The sequence below is a fragment of the Trichoderma citrinoviride genome, assembly GCF_003025115.1.
Source record: "Trichoderma citrinoviride strain TUCIM 6016 unplaced genomic scaffold BBK36scaffold_7, whole genome shotgun sequence".
Lineage (NCBI taxonomy): Eukaryota > Fungi > Ascomycota > Sordariomycetes > Hypocreales > Hypocreaceae > Trichoderma > Trichoderma citrinoviride.
In genome coordinates this window covers 1,388,740-1,412,267 of record NW_020194715.1, presented here as the reverse complement: position 1 = coordinate 1,412,267, position 23,528 = coordinate 1,388,740, and the positions used below count along the sequence as shown (strand labels likewise).

Below are 23,528 nucleotides of genomic sequence, written 5' to 3'. Positions count from 1 at the left end.
ATACCTCATTGTGCCGATGATTTCCACACAACTCTTCGTTGGTGAAATTGTATTCCAAGCCAGCAAAGTATATGGGCTATACCCAGTTGTTACGCTGAGATGTCTTTGCTGTGTTGCGCCCCGCCGTGCCGTGTCATGCAACTGCTGAGCAAGGCCGGTGTATGATCTCAGAAGGAATCGTTCGCAGTCAACTCGAAGTGGTACGTGGTTGACCGGAACATTGTGGATTGGGGCGACTTGTGGGTTGAGGCGGCCGTCTATTCTATTAATCTATGCTCCATCCCCGAATCCTTGAGAGGGCGTTCTTGACTCATTTATACTCCATCGTTTCACGACTCAAGGGACATAAAGCTCCCCTCGGATCTGATCTGTTGATGCCCATCGAGGTTCATATCCTCCGGTACCGCCGCCGTTGGAGTCGGATGCTAAAGAGAAAGATGGTTACGCTACGGACGTGTCTGTCCGCAGGTAGCGCTTCTCACACTCTCCTCCAAATGAGGGGGGCCCGAATCTTCACTCACACGAACTCTTGTCGTCGCTCACCGTGCCGCCACGACGTGTGGGATACTCTGGACAAAATCTTGCGGAAGTAACTCACCGCGGCATGCCACCCATGACATCAAGCCTTTCATAATTGTTAGCCTCCTTGCCTGGCCAAGAAAAAGGTGTGTCATCTTTGTTATCAGGCTGTCTCAGTTGACTGAACAGCAAGCAATAGACAGAGCGAGTTGTCTGGGTTGTCAAAATGCTAACCCCCCATGCTATAAGCCGACCAGGCGAACTACAAGCCCATTCTGGCTGTGCTCCAGCTGGCTGGTTTGGAAACGATTGGATTAGTTAATAGGTGTTTCTCATTTCACTGTAGATTTGCAAGACAAAGCCTACTATGGCGACCAAACCCGCCCAACATGAATACAATTCGGGTCGCAGGACTCACAAAGCGAACAACTCAGAGCATGATTTTCATCTGGTTATAGCAGCTCGACTGTTGACCATCAAGCTTAAAGAGCGAGAAACATTCAGATGTTGGAGGGGCTGCTAAGGAGAGGGCTCAGCGTATGCATGTTCACCACTTACTACTTGATCTGCTGGAGTTTAGTGAGGCCCCTTGCCTTTTCTGCACGGCTAAGCATTCTGAGTTAGGTAGCTCTTTGGATTCCTGCGCAGTCCACAACGCCGAGAAGGGCTGAGCTCTCGTTCTATTCTCTAACATACATGTAACGATATTGCCAGATATCGCCGTAACAAACCTTGTCACGTCCGCCTTCGTGATCGCTATCGCCAGGGTCCAAAATAATCGCTCTAGGAATAATCGCTGGCCTTGTCAGCCCGAAAGGGGGGGCGGGACTTGTGAGAGATGCAGAAGGCTTATTAGACAATCAGGCCAGCGTCTTCCAGTAATACAGACCGTCAACTTCTCACTGGAGCAAACAAGCGGTGCCTCCTGTGGGCGGAAAAAGTGAGTGCTGAGAGTTTCATGCATCGGGCACGACCAAGCAAGACGACATGTGGATGTCAACGTATAAACACTCAACTCAGAAGATTTGTTCGCATATAAAGTTTGAGTCTAAAAAGCCAGCCAATGGCATATGCAATTTATCAAAGGAGACCTCGTCCTTAGTTTCCCCCTCAAATCTTCTTTTAACCCATCAAGGCCTTTGGTCAGTAGCTTCGCGCATATGTAATTCGAGGCGGCCGTACGCTCTCTGAAGCATTTTGATATTCGTTTGTCTCTATAAATGCTTCTTCATGTTTAGGATAGAGAAGAATACTTCACCGACTCTAATCTCCTCGATCCGGGTTCGTACCTCTTACACTCCATCGCCAGGCCGTATGTCTGCGTCTCAATGCAAATTGCCGAGAAGAGAAAACCTTGCACAGTTACAGTCACCACGGGTAGGGAAAGAAACTGAGCATTCCTCATAAAACATGTCTTTGCTTCTGTTAGACAAAAAGTACACAGATACAAGGTCGAATCTACTGTGGAAGGGATGTATACATATTCCATTGGTCTCTCTCCTGTCTCGTGCTTATCTCTAAATGTGTCACGCCAATGGATAAAGGTAGGTGACTCGTCTCGGGCGTGTCCACGGCAGCAGACGTTTGATAGGCGCCAGTATCCGTACAGGATGGTTAGTGAATACAACGTCTCTCACCTATCACCAGCCGCTGCAAGACACCCAATAAGTGACTTGGCCGATGCAGATTTCCGCGTTCAGCAGAGTACCGTCACTCCCTTCTGGGAGGCCTACGGGAGGCCGACAACCCCAATGCCAACAGCAAGAATGCACCACATTGGGCGCCCACTATGTATATATTCTGCCCCTACCTGTGTCTATGACAATGCCTGCTCTCAGCATCATCACAAAAGTCAGTTTTCCATTCCATTGCCCAGCAGTCCATCATGGTCCTGACACAGCTTGCATCGGCGAACCTCGAGGGCCTCTGCTCCAAGGAGCAGCTTGAGCTCCTCAACACGGTTGACTCGCTGCGATCGCAGGGCATCAGCCACTACATCTCTCTGCCTCAAATTATCGTGTGCGGCGACCAGTCCTCGGGAAAAAGCTCTGTCCTCGAGGCCATCTCGGGTGTCTCCTTTCCCGTCAGCACTGGTCTCTGCACGCGCTTCCCGACGGAACTCATCCTTCGAACGGCACCGCACATATCGGTCAAGGTCTCCATCATCCCTCATAATCCACTTCGAAGAGACAAGCAGTCCCCCTCTACCGACTTCCACGAGCAACTCGACTCGGTTCAGCAGCTGCCGGAGCTCATCGAGAACGCAAAGGCATACATGGGAATCAAGACCCTCGGCAAAGCCTTCTCCAACGATGTCCTTCGCATAGAGATTAGTGGACCGGATCGTCCCCATCTCACAATTGTCGATCTGCCTGGGCTGATTCACTCCGAGACCAAGAATCAGTCCGCTGCGGATGTGCACCTCATCACCCAGATCGTCAAGAACTTCATGTCGAAGAAGCGAAGCATCATCCTCGCGGTCATATCCGCAAAGAACGACTACGCCAACCAGATCGTCTTGAAGCTTGCCCGCGATACTGACCCACGAGGGCTTCGCACGCTCGGCATCATTACCAAGCCAGACACTCTCGCTCCTGGTTCCTCAAGCGAGAAGAGCTACATCTCCCTTGCCACAAACATGGACGTGGTGTTCCGGCTTGGATGGCACGTTCTGAGGAACAGAGATACGGACGCAGACAAATGGACTCTGGCGCAGCGAGATACGCAAGAGAAAGAATTCTTCTCCAAGAGCGCTTGGTCGATCTTGCCCGAGTCATGCTTGGGTATCGCGTCTCTTCGAAGTCGATTGAGCAAACTGCTGTTGCATCAGATTGCCTCTGAACTACCGAGCCTGATGAATGAAATTTCCCGCGAGGTTGATTCCTGCGAGACGGAGCTCAAGAAATTCGGCGACCCTCGCACAAGTCCCCAAGAGCAACGACTTTACCTGATCCAGATCAGTCAGTCATTTCAATCTTTAATGCAGGCTGCAGTTGACGGCACTTACACCGATCCCTTCTTCAGCGACTCGGAGTCCGAAGGCGGTTATCCCAAGCGCATCCGTGCCATCATTCAGAACCTCAGTCGTGACTTTGCCAAGGAAATGACAGAAAACGGTCGGTTCTACAGGATCGTGAACTCTTCCGAGGAGAGTGAGACGACCAGCAGCCATATCCGGCTCACGAAAGATGAATTCGTCACCAAAGTCGTCGACATGATGGCCCATAGACGTGGCCGAGAGCTTCCCAACTCCTTCAGCCCGACGATTGTCACGGACTTGTTCCGGGAGCAGTCGAAACTCTGGGAATCGATTGTGAAGCGCCATGTGAAGCAGGTCTGGAGCGCGGCCCAAGTGTTTGTGAATGGCTTGGTTTCACACATCTCCGATCTAGAGACAAACGACGCCATTACGACAGCTGTTGTGAAGCCGAAGATGGAGGCCGTGCTGGCCAGCCTCCAACAGAAGACAGAAAATCTACTCCAGCTGTATCGAAAGGATCATCCAATCACATACAACAGTGACTTCAGCGAGGCTCTTCAGAAAATCCGTCTCGACCGGCATTCCGCCAGGCTTGATGGAATCTTGCAGTCATTCTTCCCATATGCTTCCCTTGGCGACACCAGCGTACGTGTGAATGCCACTGTGGATTTTCATAGCTTGAGGCGGCAGTTGGTGCAGAGCGTTGAGCCAGACTTGTATCGTTGGAGTGCGGCAGAGGCGCTCGATAGTGCCGAGGCCTATTATGAAGTAAGTCTATGGCATCTAGTCGAATACATGGAGCGTCTGCTAATCCCCCTGCACCTCTTAGATCGCCTTCAAGAGATTCATTGACGAGATCTCGATCCAGGTGATTGAAACAGGATTAGTCGCCGAGATCCGCGAGATTCTCAGCCCGCTGGCCGTAGCCAAGATGAGCGACGACGAAATGGAGGCTATTGTCGGCGAAAAAGAGAGCATACGCGTGGAGCGCAAGAAGCTCGAGGCCAAGCTCAAGCTTCTCAACGACGGTTCAGAGACTTGCAAGAAGTTTTCTGGATTCCAGACCCTGGGTATTCACCCTATGCCTATCTCATGTGCTCTGAGCTTAAACTAATTACTGAAGAATGCTAGGGTTCAATGATGCCGATGAGGATGAGGAAGATGAGAGTGAGAATACAAAGGATGAGAGCGAAGGGGAGGATCTAGCCGAGGTTACGGACGATGACGATGCGAGCCAAGGCTTTGGTTTCGACTAGGGAGATCACTTCGGATGGTTCATTATAAGTGTCCTGTCTGCATCTAGGACATCCTTGGTTGGAGACTGGGATTGATCTAGGCTTTGTGAGGATACGGCTGCTAGAGATGACGGCGAACAATGGATGTGACGGGGGCAAAAGAGACAAAAGAAAATGGGTACGTATAGCTTTAGTTTTTAGCAAGACATGCGAGAAGAAACACTTGTAGCTCTTCGTGGATTGTATAGCATCTCCAAGGCCTCGTCTACCAAAACTGCCGGCTCGCTCATGGAACTACACGGGCAGGTTTTACGTATGAAATAGCCACAATGAACGAATCAAATGAAGAAGCAGTCTCCAACTTCCCTCGTTCGATCGAAGGGAGCAGTTGTCACGCCACATGTCGACCCGGTAAATGGAGAACGCGAACCGCTGGCGCCTTTGTGCAACGTCGGGCTTGAAGCCAAGCTTCAGCTGTATGTACATGAGAGACGGGCGTCCGGGGTAGCAGCTTCGAGGTGGATCGTTTCTGTATACGAGCTTCATGGTGAACAACTCGACAGCAGCAACTGAAGAGCCATGGCACTCGTAAACGCTAGTCACCGTGACCTACATGTGGTCATCCGAATACCGAGACCTCATGATTCTTACTCCCTACTACGTAGCTATACTTTCCTTCTCTCCATCGTCCGCATATCCTATAATTAGCTTCTCTCAAACAACCCGAAAAGTGCCGTGTCATGCTACTATTACCAACATCCCAAAACCTCCCTTGCATGAAGCCACACCTCCGCAGCTGGATCGCCTCTCCATTGGGGGCGGGACCCCCCCAGCTGAAATGCTTCATCTGACCAGCGGGCACGAATCAAGGAGACCAAATTCACCCAACATCCGCCACCGAGTAACACAAAAAACAAGCTTAAAAGCTCGCTTCTTTTGCCCAACTCAGCCGCTGCGTCAGCTGTGCGCAGCGATGCGCTCGCAATGGAGAGTTCCGACTGGGGGTGGCTTGGCAAGGGATGAGCTTTGGCTATGACCCATCACCGGAGACTCGGTGAATCATGGACCCTTTGGGAAAGGGAGTTGGGCACGTTGCAACTCATCCGGATTGGATGTATTTCGGTTTTGCTTCGTTTTGAAGGGGGTTGATGCTCCATAGGGTGGTCCAATATGATCGAGACCCCATGCTTGTGCGGTAAGGGGTTAAACGCTAGGTAAGCGATTTGAATGTGTATGGGCAGGCCTGCCGGTGTGGCAAGGATGGAGAGAAATGGACAATATTGGTGCCGTGATGGAGGAGAGAACCGCGCTCTCGGATGCCAAGAACTGGGGTGTGACCACACCGAAAGTTGGATGAATGGATGCGTGCTGTGCGTTGTATGTACTCCATACGGGGTAGTAGTATGTCAGATGCCCATACATAAAGGAAGTGTCCGCCCTGTTGAGACAGCGCATTAGTTTTGTCTTTCTTGCTGAAACAATCGGAAGATTTGAATTGCACGGATTCTCGGAATAGGAATAAGTCATGTCTTGGACAAAGCGGTCACAGGAAGTGTTGTACAGGGACTTTACCGAGAAAGCCGCAGCCGAGTCGCCAGTTACAGCAGAAAAGCCGTGGAGCTTGGAGGTCTGTGATATATCCCAAGGTAAGAATGGAATATGACGTCTGTGGATGATGGTTTTGATGATGGTTTAGATGGGCAGCCGCGCGAGTATGTCCAGAATACTGTACGCCGTCTCAGCGGGAGACCACAAGTGAGGATAGTGTAAGTAAACCGCGCCATGATACCCCGTGGTAGATGTTTGACGTCCGACGCTCATTCTGGAACCAAAGCTTTGCGCCGTCAGATACGCCGCGACGAGAAACAAAAGGGTTGATGGTGGAGCTCTTCCACAAGTTTGGTATACCACATGACTTTACCGCAGAAAGAGCACGTTCTACAAACCATAGCCTGAGCCGTAGAAGCGGCGACGATGATGGCTTCAGCTCTTGGTTTCGATATTACTGCATTTCAGCGGCTTCCTATGTGGCGGATGACGAGTCCCCCGATGGGAAGGACGATGCGACTGAAGGAGCACCGCTGCCCGACAAGTACCCCGTGAGAGAGGCGGCATTTTTCCTCCAAGCGTCAAAAAAGACGAACATCACACTGCTGTGTTTCGGCGCAGGACCAGGGGTGAGGAGGAGGATCAAGGACTTGATCAAGAGCCGGGAATGGAGTGACGTTGGCGTCAATCCGGAGACACTGTTTGATGTTGCCTTGGAAGGACTGTTTGAAGAAGTAGATGATGTGGCGTGGAGGCTCGAGGAGGAGTTTGCGCCGCTGGAGCAGGTGTGTTAACACTCTTCCCCAGGGTGCATGTGGTTTTCCTTCTTCTCCATGTTGGTTTGCCTTTGCTAATCTCACGGAACAGTCCATCATTCAGTCCACAGACTCCCACATAACGGACTCGAGCCTCAGGGCAATACTCGGGGAGGCGTATTCTTTCACGAGACATACGACGGAGCTGTCCAGAGCGCTTGAGTCCGCTTTGATGATCAACGAGAGCCTCATACATAACACCAGCGCCGGGATCTCTTCGACAGCTGCGTCATGTTCGAGGGACCCCGGGGAACATCGCCGACCACTTGTTGACCTGCAGCTGAAAGAATGTCTCGAGTATCGGCGCACGCTCTTCCGCTCAACACAACTGAGAGTCTCAGCCCTTCAGAAAAGAATCAAAGCTGTAATTGCGCTGGCATCCAACCTGGTATCTCAGCAGCAGTCGGCGGCAGTGATACAAGGTCCCGTTTCGATGAAGCTCATAGCAGCCTCAATCTTGATATTCTTGCCCACGATCACGGTTGCAACAATTGCGGGATCACGGCTGCTGTTGTCGGAGCAGAGAGACGATGAGGGCTCGTGGGAGGTCAGTGCAACGCCGCTGTTCTACTTGCTGTGGTACATTTCGATTCCGTTGACGCTGGCGATGGTCGTCTTGTCCTTTTGCTGGCTTTGGTGGAGACAGGACAGAAGCAAGAAAAAGACTGCGTTGTCGTCGTCTTGGTATCGAAGGATGGTGGTATGGAGACGTGCAGAGGGAAACGAGAAGCATCAAGAGTCGAGTGTGTTACCCGTCTGATATGGCTGTCGGAGTCAATAAACCAGACTGGCTGCCTATAAGCTGAATATGAGTGGTTCCATATCTGCCCGATGCTTGTTCTATCCCGCACCTGAGTAATGATAGCCTTCACCCCCCTTATCAATCACACGTGCCAGCCCTTATCGATTCAATCTCCTCCTTCCGCCCCTTCAAGGTTCAGTTGTTCACCTCCCTCCCCTATTCTCGCGATAATCAACCCCAACTCGCCTCAAAGTACAGCACGTTAGCTCTCCAACCCGCTGCTCGCCGTCGACTCTTAGCGCAAACTCAGGCCCCCCGTGGGACCCTTCCGCCGTGCCTCGTACCCAATACTCGTACTACCTCGGCAGCTACCTGCGCCCATTGGCTGGCCGCATGCCGCTGTGGAGTACCCGGGACGCATCGCCTAGGTACCCCGTACGCCGTCCCGCCATCTCCAATCAGCTGACTGCAGGCGCCAGATCTGCTCAGCTGCGTCGTCGATTGATTGCGCCTGTCCAGTCACAAACCTCCAACGATTTCTACAGCTGAACCGATTCGACCTCGACTTTTGACCGAGCTGACCGGATTTGTTGGCGGGGGGCGCGCAAATGTGCTAACAGCCAGCGCTCGACTACTTGCTCAGCGCCTGCTAGCCTTGGAGAATCCCGACGCTCGAGTCGCGTCCTCGTTGCTCAACCGAATCGACAGCCGGCCCTCGCTTAGGCCCAGACGGGCTGAAGCTGCATGTTTCGATCCCCCAGCATCTCCCAGCATGCTCCCATACCCGCATCTCCGCCTACTCAACCATAGCGCTACCATTATACGACCACGGCTGCCACTACGACTACTCTCCTCGCTCCTCTCACCACCGCCATCACCGTCATAGCGACATCCCAAAACCATGGGAGACTCCTCGAGAAACCAAGACCGTCCGAGCCCTGGCAAGGCGCCTGCAACAGGCGCAGAGCCCGCAGAAGCCAAGGTTGGAGCGCCTCGAAAGCCCTCCATCGTGGTCTCAGAAGATCCTCCTAATATCGAGGAACAGGATCCGCCGCTCGACGCCGCTACTGACAGCGAAGACATTGACGGCGAAGACGATGACGACTACGACGATGGCACAGACGGCTACTCTGCCGAGTCCGTGACTGTGCGGAGCAGCATATGGGAGCACGAGTACGAGGGCGGGCGAAGGGTGCGTATATGCTTTTGATTTGACAAAGGAGTCTACATCGTACAAGGAAGCATTGCTTTGCTAAGGGAAGATTTGGCTGCGGCTAGTATCACCACTATCGACACGGTCGCTACCCCTTGCCAAACGACGATATCGAGCAGGAGCGCGAGTACATGAAGCATGTCATCCACATGCAGCTCACCGGCGGCAAGCTCTTCAACGCCCCCATTGCGCCGAATCCCCAGCGAATACTCGATCTCTGCACCGGCACAGGCCTATGGCCAATAGAAGGCAAGCCCCCCTGCGTCCAAACACCGTCTTCAGGAGAGGTCTTTGAGCATGCGTCAAATGCTAATGCCGGACGTACAGTCGCAAAAATGTTCCCCAGCGCAGAAATCATCGGCCTCGACCTCAGCCCCATCCAGCCGCTCATGGTGCCCCCCAACGTGCGCTTCCTCATCGACGACGTCGAGGACGAGTGGATGGACCGCGGCGGCTACGACATGATCCACCTGCGCCACTCCTGCATCTACCTCAAGGACGTGGACAAGCTCATCGCCAACTGCTACGCGCACCTGAAAGAAGGCGGCTGGCTGGAGATTACCGATTACTGCGGCTACATCCGGTGCGACGACGGGACGATGCCCGAGGACCATCCGCCGGCGCAGGTCGCCATGTTGATGCATCGCGCCCTTCGGGGGTACGGCATGAATGTCTATGTCATCAACGAGCTCCACGACAAGTACAAAGCCGCGGGCTTCAAGAACATTCAGTGCCGAGTAACAAAAACGCCAATCGGCGCATGGCCAAGGGTTAGTCACCGATGCCGCTGCTGTTTTGCTATTCCTTGATCGAAACATGGAACTGACGTGTCAACTCTATTCTCTCCGTATTTGCAGGATCCCGGCCAGCGCGAAATCGGCATTCTCTTCAGAGACATCATCCACGAACTCGTCGGCGCTCTGGCAGCCAAGCCTCTGAGAACGCTGGGATGGGACGACACCGAGCTCGAGGTCTATCTGGCAGCGGCGCGCAGAGGCCTGTGGGATAGAAAGGTGCATTGCTATGCAAACTTTATATCCTGGTGGGCCCAGAAATGATTCCCTTTTTTTTTCAACTTTCAACTTCCACTTCTCTTCCCGTCACATCTTATTTTCATTTACTTTATTGCAAGCAAGCGTGCGTGCTTTTTTGTTGGTTTGTATCATACATATCAAGGGCCGGGTGGAAGAAGTCGACATTTCACCACTTCACATATTACAGAGTACATACAACCTGGGTTTTGAGGCATGAAATCGGCGTACAGGCGGCATAATACTGCTTTTGAACATGCTTTTGAACATGTCAAAGAAAAGAAAGTGTAGGGCACTTCTTGGAAAATATGTCCGGATTATCTATCTTCTAATACAAACAGAATGGTGACGTGCATGCTCCTGACCATTATCTTGGGGATTGATAATATATTCATCATCCTTGGCTGTTGGGGTCTTGATAACTTCTGTCGTGATTTGGGACTTTACTTCTTAAGAAAGTAAGTCACCCAAATGAGTGATCGTCTTCAAAGCGAATTCGACACAAGGTGCTATCATGGTAGTCTATGAATTTCATACGACTCACGCGACGGAGTATCAGTCCTGAAAGATGAACGTGGCATGTGAAGTAGAAATTCTACTGATTCCAAATCTCGCTGATTACCTATCAAAAGCAAGTCAAACGCACGCCTCTCTCTACCTAAACCATCATAAACCCAGATAAAAAGCACCCATATGCCGCCAAAAGCAATAATAAATCACCGCTACATGTCCGCCTTGCGACGTTGCCATCCCATCTCTTTATCTTGTTATCCAGTCATATCCCCGGGAAAATTGAGACATCCTCTCCCATGATGTTTCGCTGTGCAACCGAATGGAGATCCATAGCACCCATCTTGTAGAAACCTTTCTCGTACAACGTCAATCTAAAAGGAAAAAAGAATTGAAGCAAAGGGGAAACAAGCGCCTCGTGCACCAAACAAAAAGGTAACCCAATTCATACGCCGCCAGCCCGCAATGCTTGGTACTCCAGGAAAAGTTGATGCATGACTCCACCGTCGCAATGCAAGTTGTCGAGAAAGGAAAGAAAAATAAAGGAAAAAAGAAAATGTCGGCCAAGCGTGAATCAGCTGGCCCAAGAGCAAAACGCATGGTTCTGTAGATGAAGAAAAGACCCGAGACTGTCACGGTAGGAAATGGCGCAAATGCCATCATGACCCTTGTCTCGCATTTGGGCCCAATCGCCGATCCCAAAGGAGTTGCATCCAATTCTGGTTCCGAATATGGCCGAGCCTCAAAGACAAAGGTGCGCACCCCAATTAGATCCCATTAGCCGGTAGACGCCAATCTGGCAAAGGTTCCTGCGGCCTGTCAAGCAGAAGAAGCAGGTCGACGACAAAATGCCCCCTTTGGCTGCCCTTTTGAACATCTGAGGCTGCTGCGTCATATGTTTGCCTTCCAGATTGAGCAAGGGCTTGCTGTCTTGAAACTCGACCTTTTGCTGCCATCCAATATCTGCAGCGTACCTGATGTGGAGGTTTTCATTATGACATGAAAATGAGCTCAAGACCTCCGGTAGTGTCTTGCGACATGAAGTCGAAAATTTTTTAAACCGCGCATGCGATGCGCTGGGTCGTGTCGCGAATTGCTCGAAAAATTTTCCGCTTGGTGTTTCATCCAGTCAAAGCATGCCAGCTGGCCCCAATAAGTCGCCAAGTCCATCGGTCCAATGCCCACAGTCTAAGCAAAGGTATGACGGCCCAAAAAGCATCTCAATGGCTTTTTTTCGCCCTCGGCAAGTTCGTGACATGTTGCCGCAAGTGGATGCTGTCCGACTCGTGTTCCGGCGGTCCAGGGCTTTGACGCTTCCAAAACCCTTCCATGTGGAGTCCCGAATGTGCGCTTGCGCTCCGTGTTTGTTGACCTCCGTCCCAAGTGCCGGAACCTGCCATGTGTCACTGGAGCTTGATTGCCACCCTGGCAGAGAATAGACGGCTCGCCATTGGCAAGCGAAATCAGAGTGGTTCCCCACCGAAAATTGCGTGGTGGATTCCGTCGTCGACTTTGGGTGAGAAAAGAGAAGATCAGGGTCTGTCTCGGATTGCTTGGGTCGTGCGTGGTTCGCCGACGAGTTGGCCGTTGTCGAATAGCCCAATAGAAGCATGGTCGAGACGCGTCCTTGTCTCACCAGCTATGCCTCGGCGGTACCGTGTTGGGGCGGATTGTGCCGAAGAATCCAGAATCCGAGCATTCCAGCTAAGCAGCAGCCGGTAGAGGGACCCATCGCTCTGGAACACCATCGGGTCCGATCGCGTAGGGTTTAGTCGATGTCTTCCTGGGTGGCAGTGCCCAGCGCGCACGTCCAGGCTTGCTATTGTCCAGCTTGCCCCGCCTGCGCATGAGCATCTCCATGACGGCAATGCGAATGAAGTCCGGGTTCTCTCGCATCTCGCGCTGGCGCATCGCAGGCAGAGGCGGCATTGAATCCTGGGTCGGCGTCGGTGCAGGTTGGCCCGCGGGAGACGATGGAGACAGCGGTGAGGTGGATGGATACGCATTGCGCGCCGCGGCGTCTGTGGGTCGGGTGCGCTGAATCTTGTAGGTTTGCATTTGGATGGATGCGGCAAAAGTGCCGGGCTGCTGCAGAGGTCGAGACTGCGTCTCACGCGACAGCCTCGTCGTTGGGTTCAGGTAGCGGCGGAGCTCGGCGGATGGAATTTCCTCCGTCACGGGTGGTCGGCGCTCGTCAGCGTAAGGCACCTTGGGGTCCATGGTAAGAATGGAGCGGGTGATGAGGTCGTCGGGCGGAATAGTAGGAAAGTTGAGGTTCGAAAAGGACTTGGCTGCCGATCGCAGTGCTCGTAGTGATGCCGTAAGATTGGACTTAAAGACAGCCCGGAGGGGCTTGAACGGTATAAACTGGTAGGAAGTAGTCGCATCGCTCCCAGTGCTCTGAAGACCCAGCGAATCGTGTCCATCTTCGTCGTGTGGCTCAGGAGAGAGCGGATGGTCGATGATACTATCGGGGGGAGAGCGGATGGGCCCCAAACAGCTACGGATGGGGCTGGCCCTTCTCCGGTGAAGAGGTTGAGGGCTCGAGCTTCGAGGGGTGTCAACGGAAGAGATGCATTCGGTGCCAAATGAATTGCCGAGAGATGGCATGGAATCGACAGAGAGTGTCCTGGACATGGAGACGCTACCGCAGTCACTACCCATGAACTCCTCGTCCAAGCTGTCAGGAGGCGACATCAGCACTTCCATGGGGCTTCCACGGCTCAGCGACCAGCTGAACTCCTTCTCGGAAAGAGACCTCTCATCGGCAATGATGGCATCGGCTGTGAGCAACTTGTCAGGTCCCCGGGATTTCCGCTGCGTCCGTCGAGGCCGTGGGATGTCGGTGACGGCCAGTAGAGCAGCCACCGACGGTGACAGAGACTCCGGCGTGCGAACATGGCTCGGAATCTTGCGGCGAGGGATGTTATGGCGTCGCACGGGGTGGGCGGTATCGAAGTAAGAATCGCGGCTGGTCGTCCTTGGGATCTGGACAGGGCTGCTCGGTGTTGTTGGCCGGGCCGTCAAAGTATCTGAGACGGCCGACACGGGTGAAGAGACTCCCGACTTCGCCATCTCCGCATCAGTTTTGAGAGAAGATGGCGACTGAGATCGGACGGGCGTGATAGGAGCAATCGATGATGGACCTTTCCGCCCCTGTGCATGCTTCGGACTGGTCGTGTGCGGCGGGAGAATGGTGACGACGGACTTGTTTGTGGAAATGGCTGCAATAGAGATGGCGAGGTTCGTTTCGGCTACGGTAGGCTTCGAGGAGAGCGAATGCTTCGATGCGGCAGAGCGAGTGGAAGGGTGAGAGGCTGTCGAGACGGTGGTGGTGGTGGTAGGAAGGGGAGCAAGATGAAGACGAGGAGGAGAGACTTGTAACATGATGGCGTACCTGTAGGCACGAGCAGCCGGGGGACGATGCAGGCAGGCCGCGACAGTGGAGACATGCCAGTTTCCAGAGCCTAAGCCACAGGGGGGCCAGCACTGTATTCCAGGCCGAGGGCTTCTGGAATACGACTGAAGCCTGTACTACAGGCGGTTGTACTGCGTACTCGGCGCGGGCCCTCGGGTCGCCCTTTGTGCAGCGCGCAGTGCCACCTAAGAGCTGTACTTGGTACCAGGGCGGGTGCGCCGTGGCAGTACCGCGGCAAGCGTGGACGCAAAAAGGTCGATCCCGGAGGTGAATAAGAGCAAGAGCCAGGGAGGTCGGCTGGCCAATGACAGACGCGCGATTAGGGCTAGCGGCTGGGGCGGGCTTGGGCAGGCGCAGGTTCAAGGTTGTTACAAAGTGTCAGGCGCAATGGGCGTCGGTTGCGGCGGTGGTGCCTTGCAGTGTAACCGGTACAATACACGTCAAGCCCGAGGGTCCAGGCGGCGGGGCCCGGTAGCCAAGACTCGGCGGGTTGCGAGCGATAAGGGTGACACACAGTGCCGTGCCTTCCTGCGGTGGCACCTTCTCCGAGGGACGGAGCGGTCGGTCGTGTGCGAGTGCGATTGCGATTGCCTCTGAAACCGACTCGTCTTTATCGACGGCGTGTCATTCGCCGCTGCGAGGGGAGGAAAGAGCCAAGGACAGACGACCGATAAACGGATTGACGGAGTGCTCGAGCGTTTGGGTGAATAAGAGAAACTGATGACTGGCTTGCTGGAATTCGATCGTCTTCGAGGTGGCAAATCGGGGCGACGAATAATCTCCTATCCAAATGGCTTTTTGCTGGAAAGAAAAAGAACCAAAGTATGGGGTACGGGGTTGATGACGATGCGCGTCGAGACGGCGTGCGTTAGGCCAAACCGGGACGCTCTGCACCAGCCTCAGCGACTACTATTGTACTAACGCCAGACGAGAGAGGGCCAGCTGATGCACGTCAGAGGGATCACGGCACAAGGACGAGGAAACAAAGGAGGCAGCTGAAGGGAAGAGACAGAACACACACGACGAGGACGCCGACGGGCCTGCTTTGTATATCTATCTACAAGGGCAGCGCATGAAGATCCGAGCAGGCAGGGGTCGAGACGCACGACGCAAACGCTAGAGCCGCAACTTTGAGGCATCGATGCTTCACGCACGCATACAGCTCGTACATGATCAACAAAGTTCCCTGGACCCCCAAAAAGTCCCCCATTCCCGAGGCTCCTCTCCTCCCGGCCCCGTCTGCATTGACCTCGAGTTGGGCATGTCGCAATCGAAGCGGTGCTGCTAGTGCTAGCGATGCTACGAGTGCAGCTGCTGCCCGTTGTGTGCAGGCGTCCGGACGGCCCCAAGATACAAAACAGATCATTACTTGCTCTGTTTGCTGGCATGGTGCGCCTCTGTCGGGCAGCGAAGCAGTGCTTGGGAACCCAGTGTGTTTTACCAGCGGAGGGCGCGGCTTTGGATGGGCTAATGAGATGGCACTGTGCGTTTTGAGCAGCAGTCATCGTCAGATGGCTTATGCAGCGTCATGGATTAATTGGCTGGCTGATCATGATGGCTTGGGTGTGCCGGCCAGTACAAGCCAATAGATCGAGATGAGGCTGGCCGAGCATCTTGCTTGGTAAGAGCTCTCGGACAAGGTCGGAGTTGTTATCGTGCCTGACCAGCTCGAGAACAAAGGTCCCAGTGAGTCTAATTTGACCCTTTTGGGGGTCTTGGTCTCGCATGGTCCCGTATAACATTGGCTGACCCTTGCAAAAGCGATAGCATTCCTTTGCTTGCATTTGCTGGTTGCATGTCAGGTATTGACAAGGCCCTCTGTCGTGTCTGCTTCTTGTACGACAAGTCAGCCTTGGACCTCGGAACTGAGTCATATTCGTTACACTTGTCCATCCTACAGTCACGGCCTGATACCGCATCACACGGCTAGGGACACGACAACGACCCAAGACGCCTGATACCCAATAGCAGGCAAACACACTCGCAGCCAGAGGGTCAGGCAACCACACACGTGCAAGTCCGCGTGCTCGGCCATGCTTTGCTGTCTCACGAGCATTCCGGCGGCGGGTGGTCGCTCTATTCTGTCCGGCCTGCATCGACACGTTCCCTCCAGTGTGTGAGATCCATGCGCCGTATCACGCTTCACACCATCTTTATCAACAGAGATAGATGAGGGGGGGGGGGGGGGGGGAACTCTCTTGGTTCTCATGCTCATGCAGCCACGGACGAAAAGAGTTCTGCGGGCACAGCATCGCCCGGCCGCCCGCCCTGAACGAAATGTCTATCCGTAACCCCCGACTCTGACAGAGTTTACCCATCATCATTTCTTTTTACATGCTTCATGGAACTCGAAGTTATCGAGCTACCAAATAACCACTCTAACGGACGGAGCACCTCGTCCTCGATGACCTAGAGGGCGTTCTTTTCTTGATACGTAGCGCCGTCACTAAAGGACAGGTCCCTCGTTTTTGTCTCACCTTATTCCAATCTCAAGCCGCCTTATCAACGGTGTCTCATTCGCTGCTGTTGACTATGCCGTCATCGTCGTACTAACCTCAAAGCATTCGCAGCTTTCGCTTCCCCACCACTTTTCTTCGGTTCTTTCATTATCTGCCCTTTCGCCTGCTCTTAACGGGTGGGTGTTCGCTCGTGATAGGTACAGTGTAGGTCTGAGCTGATGGTACGTATCATGGAATGCGGGGAGGCTGCCAGCCTTCTCCACGATGCTCCGCTTCCTTTTATTTCCATGAATACGGGGCTTTACTTGTACAATCTGGGGCATCGTGACAGTCTTTTCCCCAGGCGATCAAGACTATTCTTTCCATCTCTCGCCTGTCTTCTCTAACTCTGTGTTTCTCAAATCATACTCCACTGTCACGCGTATTTCGTTATTATCCTCTTCTTCATTGTTTCGTTCTTTATGCCCGTCCTTTCCTATTCTCAGGCGCGTTTGCTAACGAGCTCTGTGAAAGAGTCAGACTGACATTGTAATACGAAGTACATGTCATATACCATCATTAGCCTCTCATATCACCCCTCCTCTTCATATCAACACTCTCTCCTCCATTCCAAACGATTCCAGCCCGTCTTCTCTATGACTCCATATTATATTAACACTATATTGCGCATGCCCTGTTTACCCACCGGTTAATGACTTCAATATCAGCTAGTTAAAGCTTGCAACTGTATCACCCAGCCGGATTTGGGTACTTCCTGTCTTGAATCGCGATAGTTTCTCGTTCTGTCTGCGGTTACTGTACCCGGAACATTCTTCCCATATCGGCGACTGTCTGCTCGACGGAGTCGGAATTCTGATGCGCTGGGGCCCGCCATTGTCGATGACTTCTCTCGATCTTCTCAGCTGAGGTGCCGATGAAATGTGCTTGGGCTTGATCGAGAGTCGCGATGTCACATGTAAGTCTTGAGAGTTTTACGAGACTCTGCGTGGGCATTGAGTATCTGTTAAATCATCCGCTGGCCACTACGTTCAGTTTTCAGCGCCATATTGAAGTTCGGTCTCTTCGAAATAGATGTCGTTGATGACCATTCTCGTGTCCGCTTTTCCACGATTATACCACACCCTTAAGCCGCCCATTTGCTGTCTACATGGATGCAGCCGTCTCTACCCATCCCTATAGTACGTAAGGTGCCATAGTTGGCATCCCGTTGATGATGGAGGTCAGGGTCTACACGGCTCCTCGCCCCGTCCTTGTCAGCGAGCCTGTTTGAAGCTGGGTTCTCCTCTATGATACTATCCGCAATGGATTTTGAGCAGGTACAACATACTCATGCATGCAATGGGCGACATGCAATGAGGAGGCCCAAGCAATATGGCTATGGCCACAGGAAGTGGCCCAAACCCGTTTTCATTCTTTGCTTTTGCCCATGAAATTGTCCTGTAGGACTTCTCAAAAGCGACTCTCATCCACTTGTGATTATGCTGCCTGTCGGCCCCGTCAGAGAATTGTCATTGTCATTTATACGGCGTTTTGAAGAGAGGAGACAGGATAGGAGAATAAATGCCACTTTCGAGACGCCTCCTGAGGAGAGGTTATGTACGCTCATCAGTATTATGAGCATCAGGACACCCCGCTGGAGAACGTGAGAGTGCGTGCTCTCACCCGTTCCTTCGACAGAGGTTCATAAACCATAGATTCAACCCGGATTGTGGAACAGTCAACACTGTAAGAGTCTTCGGTGTCTTTAAGCCATCTGGTCTCACTGACACTCAATAGGCCGCTTGGGATTACAGACACGTTTGTCGCTGACAATAACATTCACTCTCTCGATGTTGATAGTGTAGCAGGAGCTTACAATCTCAGCACTCTGGCGGGGGGTGCGAATTTCATAGAGAGATTGGATTAATATCTGTTAAAAGCCTTCATGACCTATGATCATTACATTCTTTCTTTCAATATCTAGTCTAATAAGTCCTCTTGTGGCTCGAAGAACTTGGGCTGAATACCAAGCTGATCACCGAGTCTCGAAAGCTCTTCTCTAATACCAGCGCACAACTGGTCATTGGAGCGATGCAATGATAGAGTGAAACTGTGGAAACGAGGGGTGTGGTGCATATTGTTCTCCCACCATTGCTGAAGTCGGTTGAAGAGGTCACGGCCTTGCCAGGTAATCATTTCCTTTAGCCGGGACATATCTTCATTGATAGTCAGGTGACGTATATTCTTGGGCATCAAGTCTTCCAGGCCACTCCAGTTGTCTTCTGAAGAGGAATTCATCAAGAACAGTTGAGGTACCTGGAGCTTGCGTAGATTCCTCACGTCCTCCAGGCATTTTAGAGATCCATTGATACGGGGTCTGGGGTCCTGATGCTCGAGTTTGACTGTCGCAGATAGCTGCAGGCTCTCCAATGTTCCCTGAACGAAGGACAAGTCTGCGGTAATCTGGTGGAGATTGATGACATGGTTGTTAATTCCGTCTGTCTGGTATGGCTCCCAACTCCACTCCCACTTGAGCGTCTTCAAATTCTTTCTTGTAGCTAGAATTCGACCCAAATGGCCCTCTCGTAAGACTTTAAGGTCCAGTGTGGTGATATTGGAAGGATTGGGTGTATACGTCGGCCACTCCAATACGACAGTGTTGTCTATCTCAGCTGTAATCGACCGGACAGATGAAAGGTGGGAGAGTGGGAGAACATCGGCCGTATTCTTTGCATTTCAATACCGAGAGGGTCTCCTCTGCGGTTCGATAATCGCTGTCTGTAGAAACCGCAACTGCGGGAGTCTGCGGCATGCGTTTCGACAAAGGGAAGCTCTCAGCATCATGTCAAGGAGGCCGTTCTCCCTGGCGAAGGCACCAGTCAGCCGCAGATTGGTTATATTCCGGACGAAGTACAACAGCAGCATAACAAACGCATCCATGGTGCGGTTTTCTGATTCTTGTATCCATAGGTCAAGGAATGGCGCATTGATTCCCAGGATTGTTGCAACGAAGCCGTGCAAATCAGCGCCCTCAGTTGAAATACTAGGGGGGATCTGGCTGTGATGAAAACCGTCCGGAATTCGAGGTCCCCGTTGTACCAGCCACATACAACCTTGTATGGCGATTGCAGGCTAAGCTTTTTCACAAGGCTGGCCAACTGAGGCCGAAGTTGAAGAGTGCATAAAAGCGCGATGATGGTAGGAGGCCGAAGTGTATCCCATATCAACTCAATCCCAGAGTATAGTAGAGGCTCGGCCACTTGGCGTAAGCCCTTGCTGATGCGGCAGAGGGCGTGGAGAGAGGATGCAGGCAGACACTTGAAGATGAAATTCAGGATTTCTGTTGGGCAAACTAGGAGGGCCGTCATTCCGTCAGTTCTGTGCTTGTCAGCCAACGGGTGACTGTTGGGATGACTTGAATTGCCACGGAGAACGCCCATGTTGATGAAGGAGAAAGAAATGAAGGAAAAAGAAAGAAAGAATGCAGAATCAACTCGAAGGGGAATCAAGACTTGATAACAGAGCACAGAGGCACCTGACCAATCGTTATGTGCGGCGATACATTTTGATCGATAAGGGATCAATGCTCATGTAGAATTGTGCTACCAAGTACTTATATCGTAATCGAAAGAAGAGACTTCCCGTTCAGACCAGACTGGCCTCCTCCAAGAGGCCAGACTATATGTAAGTACATAAATACAACAGACAGCCATATTTCGACCACGAGGGCATATTAGTAGGGATATTCTTCAACGACATTTCACGTCGTACGTCTTCAGCCTTCGAGTCGTTGCCACCTGCGAGCTGATTATCTGCGCTCCCCGTCGTTCTGACAGATCCCTTAACTACACGATAAGCGCCATTCACTCACTCTCGTGCGCGCTTGTGAACGCGTCTATGCCGCTTGATATGTATAAGAGAGTCGGCACTGGTCCTTTACAAATATCATACGATACATGACTCGGTGCAATCTCGTCGTGGGTGGTAAAAAGGCTCTGATGGCCGATATTCAATGTCGAGGGGAAGCAGGTCAACCACGAGTCGGACGCATAAATAAGACATAAATGTACTGCAACAGATGAGACTGAAACTAGATATATCGAAATAAACAACACTCTTCACTGTCCAGTGTAGAAGAGCTCATTTCGGAATCCTGAGCCTGGCGCTCATCTTCACATGTATGTATCAGCTGCCTGCTTTAAGCCAAGTCGAGGCTCAACTTCTATGGTAACTTCGCACTGGTAAGCAAACAATAAACGAGCTCACGGATCTATAAAAATAAATCGCCAAGCATGCCATTAGCTAATCCAATAAAGTCCTACTACTAGGTACTATATGTAATCATCCTGAAAATGCGACCCTCTCATTTCCCCAGTGGCTGGTACTGCGACTCTGCCAAGACATAGAAAGGCTGCCATCTCCCAGGATAGTCTCGCTCAATAGCTTTCGGCATAGCAGTCTCCTTTTGCGGTGACTGGGGAGAAGAGGCTGAAAGAGTCCTCGTCTATTTCCTCTGCGCCAGCTGGTTAAAGGGCTGGCGACCCAACCCCCCTATCCTTACACGTCGCTCCATTGCGAGTAGCAAACAAGTCCACGGCTCGGCTTTGCAAGGTTTTTCTGGAATCATGTAAAGCCGAGCCATGGATCTGTGCAAATTTTCCCATGCGTGTATTATTCTTGGGATCATCCAGAAACCTGTTTGATATTGTCTTGCCGATTTATACCCCGTATATTCACTGGACGGAACCGGCCTGATTTTCTCTCCCTCTCTCCAAGAATAACACAGCGGCTGTGCCGTCCCGAGAGGACTGCCACGAGACTATAGTGTTCTTGGCCTCTCATGAGGCATGTGAGTGGCCAACCGCAGGAGCGTTGTCGTGGCCCGGCGTTCTATACTTAGCCGACGTGGTGCGGCTGCAGGCAGGGGTTCAACTAATCAATTGCCAGAAACAGGCACAAACCCCCCCAATCAGGTGCAAGACGGTCAAGCTAGAGACGGGTAACCGGCGGCGCGGTCCTGTCTTGTGTCGGACGGTGCCTAATGAGAGGGCTGGAAAGAACCGGCAGCGCCTTGTCGACGTGCAGCTTACAGGCCTCGTACGTTGTCAACATGTCAGCGCTAGTGAGCAGGGCCATGGACGTTCGGTTGGGGTAAGAACTCGTGAGAAAACTCTGCCGTGGCTGCAACCGTATTTCTCGTCAGAGAGGCCATGGAAAGATGGATGGTGCAGGCCTCCTCGAGGATTCTGTTTCGAAACAGACGGAGCCTCTTTGTAGCTGACTTAATTACTTCCTCAGCCTTGCCCCTGAACGGAGACCCAACTCGAGCTATGCTTAAATCGCAGCATCATGATTCGTAGGGCTGAGGGAGGTCTCCGCTGTCCATATGGCAAGCCGGCGCCGTGAGAGTGAGCATGGGGGCAACTTTCGAGGTGGAGGCTCCGTGACCCTTGCCTGTTCTACTATCTCCTGATGGATGTGTTCGTTGTCTTGAAACAAAGACGGTTGGACTTCATAAGGGCGGCCCCAAATTCGTTCATAAGCTCGCTGATCCCCCAGCTGGCCTCCCCTGTTCCCCTGCAGAGCTCCTGTTTCCTCGGGGCTTGCTCGAATGTTCAAGGCGTATCCATACGCATATAATAGGATGTCTCCGACTGTATGTCTGCAAAATGCCGAATGTCTAATCGAGTGAGGGAGAAGCTGTTTGACTGACATGGATTTCAAGTACGACGACGCTCCTCAGCTCGCCGAGGGCCACGACCTGCCCGAGGCCTACGTCCATAGTCCCCCTGCGGAGCAAGTTTGGTCACCTCAGCCATCGATTGCCGGGACATATGTCTCCCAGCCTTCTGGGACTTACGGAACCGAGCCGTATGCCAACAACGGCGCATACAGCACCACCGGAACGTACTCGGACGCTGCGAAAAGCCCGGCAGTGGCCGGCGCCGGAGGCGTGACGGGGCCCCTGGCTGGAACCGAGGCCGGAGGAGACGCAGCATACACGGCGCCTCCTGAGTCGACCGTCCCAGGGAAGAAGACGACCGGCACTGTTTGCGGTATCTCGCTGGTTCTCTTCCTCTCCATCATCATCGGCATCCTGTCTGCGGCGGTCATCGGGCTGGCAGCCGGTACTGGCGTCGCCACCAAGAACTACAACGATGCAAAGTCCCAGGTGAAAGCCCTCAACGCTTCGCTAGTTGCTGCTCAAGCCGAGAGCACGCCTACTGGTACTACACCTTCTGCGACCGCCGCCCTCCCCTCCGGCACGCCCAACTTTAGCAACATCACCAACGGCTGCTCCACCGACGCGGATGATGTTACCGGAAACATTTACACGTCTCAATGTAAGTTCCAAGGCTATATCTTCCTGAAATGTCTTATGACGAGAGAGGAACTCAAACGCTGACTGACCGATTCGTAGTCTTTGGCAAGCCTCACTTCACCATGTACTGCAACAAAGATACCATCAACCCGACCATGCTCTCCGTGTTCGCCCCCGACTTCAACGGCTGCATGGACGCTTGCGCCGCGTGGAATTATTATAACACGACCAAGGGCGACTGTGTGGCCGTCTCATTCATTCCTGCTTGGGGTAACATAGCCGTGGCCGTGGCCGGCGGCGCTCCCGGAGACTGCTACCTCAAGCCGGGACCTCAGACCAAGGCCAACTTGTCGACTCCTAATATCGGAACCGAGTGTCACGCTGCCATCGTTCTGAGCTAGTTTTGGAGAACTTGCCCATCAGCTCTTTGCTACAAGCCTTTCTCATTTCTGTTTCAGAGAGGTCAAAGGCAGTTCAATAGCTTTGTCTGAGATGACTTCACATTAATTATGTAGGGAATGTTTTTGGGACCTTTTTCTTTTTATGATAAGCACGGCGTTGGATCTAACAAATGGGGAGCCTACTTGCGAAGATTGAATGAAATCTCCAAGTCATTTGCATTGTACTTTATACTTTATACCATACCATAGCTGTCTTTAGTTTTATTTACTCCTTCTCAAGCTCTCCGATTCTTTACATGAGCTCTGGCCTGTTATGTCAACCTTGTCCAGTTTGGATCGCTTCGTGAGAACCAATC

At 52.5% G+C, this 23,528-nt stretch overlaps 6 protein-coding genes across 6 annotated transcripts; 4 read left to right on the top strand and 2 right to left on the bottom strand.

Annotated features, from left to right (window-relative positions):
* Window positions 1–2,404: 2,404 nt before the first annotated feature.
* Window positions 2,405–4,613, top strand: BBK36DRAFT_1119244 (hypothetical protein; the record flags this gene model as incomplete). The annotated part of the gene is made up of 2 exons (XM_024890566.1): window positions 2,405–4,267; window positions 4,329–4,613. The coding sequence occupies 2 exons, from the start codon at window positions 2,405–2,407 to the stop codon at window positions 4,611–4,613; spliced, it is 2,148 nt and encodes a 715-aa protein (XP_024749818.1).
* Window positions 4,614–6,611: 1,998 nt separating this feature from the next.
* BBK36DRAFT_1119513 (hypothetical protein) lies at window positions 6,612–7,857 on the top strand (the record flags this gene model as incomplete). Its single annotated transcript, XM_024890599.1, has 2 exons — window positions 6,612–7,071; window positions 7,169–7,857. The coding sequence occupies 2 exons, from the start codon at window positions 6,612–6,614 to the stop codon at window positions 7,855–7,857; spliced, it is 1,149 nt and encodes a 382-aa protein (XP_024749817.1).
* Window positions 7,858–8,740: 883 nt separating this feature from the next.
* On the top strand, window positions 8,741–10,110 carry BBK36DRAFT_4742 (S-adenosyl-L-methionine-dependent methyltransferase; the record flags this gene model as incomplete). The annotated part of the gene is made up of 3 exons (XM_024898122.1): window positions 8,741–9,031; window positions 9,118–9,822; window positions 9,910–10,110. 3 exons carry the CDS (start codon window positions 8,741–8,743, stop codon window positions 10,108–10,110), a joined length of 1,197 nt encoding a protein of 398 aa, XP_024749816.1.
* Window positions 10,111–12,297: 2,187 nt separating this feature from the next.
* BBK36DRAFT_1118716 (hypothetical protein) lies at window positions 12,298–16,335 on the bottom strand (the record flags this gene model as incomplete). The annotated part of the gene is made up of 2 exons (XM_024890507.1): window positions 12,298–13,652; window positions 16,173–16,335. 2 exons carry the CDS (start codon window positions 16,333–16,335, stop codon window positions 12,298–12,300), a joined length of 1,518 nt encoding a protein of 505 aa, XP_024749815.1.
* Window positions 16,336–18,429: 2,094 nt separating this feature from the next.
* BBK36DRAFT_1169085 (hypothetical protein) lies at window positions 18,430–19,817 on the bottom strand (the record flags this gene model as incomplete). The annotated part of the gene is made up of 8 exons (XM_024895265.1): window positions 18,430–18,446; window positions 18,477–18,493; window positions 18,524–18,559; window positions 18,599–18,718; window positions 18,755–19,176; window positions 19,238–19,242; window positions 19,272–19,503; window positions 19,560–19,817. 8 exons carry the CDS (start codon window positions 19,815–19,817, stop codon window positions 18,430–18,432), a joined length of 1,107 nt encoding a protein of 368 aa, XP_024749814.1.
* Window positions 19,818–22,162: 2,345 nt separating this feature from the next.
* BBK36DRAFT_1169084 (hypothetical protein) lies at window positions 22,163–23,172 on the top strand (the record flags this gene model as incomplete). The annotated part of the gene is made up of 3 exons (XM_024895264.1): window positions 22,163–22,232; window positions 22,479–22,793; window positions 22,871–23,172. The coding sequence occupies 3 exons, from the start codon at window positions 22,163–22,165 to the stop codon at window positions 23,170–23,172; spliced, it is 687 nt and encodes a 228-aa protein (XP_024749813.1).
* Between the last annotated feature and the right edge of the window lie 356 nt (window positions 23,173–23,528).